This window comes from Olea europaea, unplaced genomic scaffold (genome assembly GCF_002742605.1).
Source record: "Olea europaea var. sylvestris unplaced genomic scaffold, O_europaea_v1 scaffold25556, whole genome shotgun sequence".
Lineage (NCBI taxonomy): Eukaryota > Viridiplantae > Streptophyta > Magnoliopsida > Lamiales > Oleaceae > Olea > Olea europaea.
Genome location: NW_019243835.1, coordinates 1 through 1,579, shown reverse-complemented (window position 1 = coordinate 1,579; position 1,579 = coordinate 1). Strand labels below are relative to the sequence as shown.

Below are 1,579 nucleotides of genomic sequence, written 5' to 3'. Positions count from 1 at the left end.
TATAATGTTTTGCGCACATATTAACACTTGCCAATTTGATAAATATAGCTTGAAGGTGTATACAAATTTTCATGAAAATGGACGAACCGAGCCGGCCGGTTTATTTCTGTTACAAAGAAACTAAAAATTAAATTTTGGGTATCTTGTACTTAGAACTTTCTGATCGATCGACTTCTTGGTTTTAAAAATCAACTCGAAAATAGGACTTGTCACGCTCATTCTCCTTTTTTGACTTTTAAATAAATTTTAAATTTTAAACAACTGTTGTTCTTTCCTATGCTTCCTTATTTGTTTATCTAAGGTTTAAACACCAACTGAAGTTGATAAATGCCTTAGAGTATCTCCAAAAGACTCTCTATTTATAGAGAGTATTTTATGCATAATAGAGAGTATCTTTAAATTTAAAGAGTAATTTTTTAATACATTCCAACAAGCTCTCCATTTTCATTCTTTATTTTGTTTTTCTAATGAACATTTAATAATTTCTCCACATATTTTATTTAAATGTAATTTTTTTATATATTAATGACCAATCAATTCAAATGTAATTTGAAAAATTTAAATTGTAGAGTATTTGAATTTGTAATATATTAAATGCAATCATTGCACATTAAGAATAGAGAGTGAGATTGACTCTCTAAATTTGGAGAGTCAAACACACTCTCTACTTTAAAAAATTAAAATAGAGAGTTTCTTGGAACTCATTTTTAAGCATTGACTTTCTAAAATAGAAAGATTTGTATTTAAAGAGTCTCTTGGACTTGCTCTTAGCTTATATTATTTAGTCTGCTTTAATACGAGTGTTAAATGGATTGGGGAAAGTATAGATTCTTCACTTACACCACTGTCTTGATTGCTGTTGTAACTTGGTAGCAATTATTCTTAATCACGTGTACCTCTGCAGACTGATTGGGAGGGCGGCTATTACCCGTTGACTATGAACTTCAGTGAAGATTATCCAAGCAAGCCACCAAAGTGTAAATTCCCTCAAGGTTTCTTTCATCCGAATGTCTATCCATCTGGAACTGTTTGCCTCTCAATTCTTAATGAAGATAGTGTAAGTAAACTCCTTGTTGTGCTACCATTTTCATGTTGACCAACTATTGACATTGTCTGTGATTAATTACTCTCAATGGATATGTGTAATTTTTTTTATTTTTATTTTTTTTAGGGGTGGCGACCAGCCATAACAGTGAAGCAGATTTTAGTTGGCGTTCAGGATTTGTTGGATCAGCCAAACCCTGCCGATCCAGCTCAAACTGAAGGTTATCATTTGTTCATTCAGGTAATAGAGCCTGACCTGAATTATTGTGGAAATTAGAATACAATATCAGGAGTTTTGGCACAATCCTATTAGAATCATATTGAGCATCCAGTAGTTTTCCAATTGGTTGAGATGATGTACAGAGCTAGTTTTCTTCGAATTTCTGCTTGCTGGTTTCTGTTTATTGTTCTTTTTTATTTTCCTCATTTTTTTTTCTAGTTTTTTGTTGGCGGGTTTTTTTGGGGTGGGGGTGTTGGAATTGGATGTGTAAGGTGCCTGTTGTCACAATTAGAAGTCTGACAGACCAAAAACATG

At 32.4% G+C, this 1,579-nt stretch overlaps 1 protein-coding gene across 1 annotated transcript; it reads left to right on the top strand.

Annotated features, from left to right (window-relative positions):
- The first annotated feature begins 876 nt into the window (after positions 1-876).
- LOC111382724 (SUMO-conjugating enzyme SCE1-like) lies at positions 877-1,336 on the top strand. The gene is made up of 2 exons (XM_023006765.1): positions 877-1,057; positions 1,172-1,336. Exons 1-2 carry the CDS (start codon positions 938-940, stop codon positions 1,319-1,321), a joined length of 270 nt encoding a protein of 89 aa, XP_022862533.1. The 5' UTR covers positions 877-937; the 3' UTR covers positions 1,322-1,336.
- The last annotated feature ends 243 nt before the right edge of the window (positions 1,337-1,579 follow it).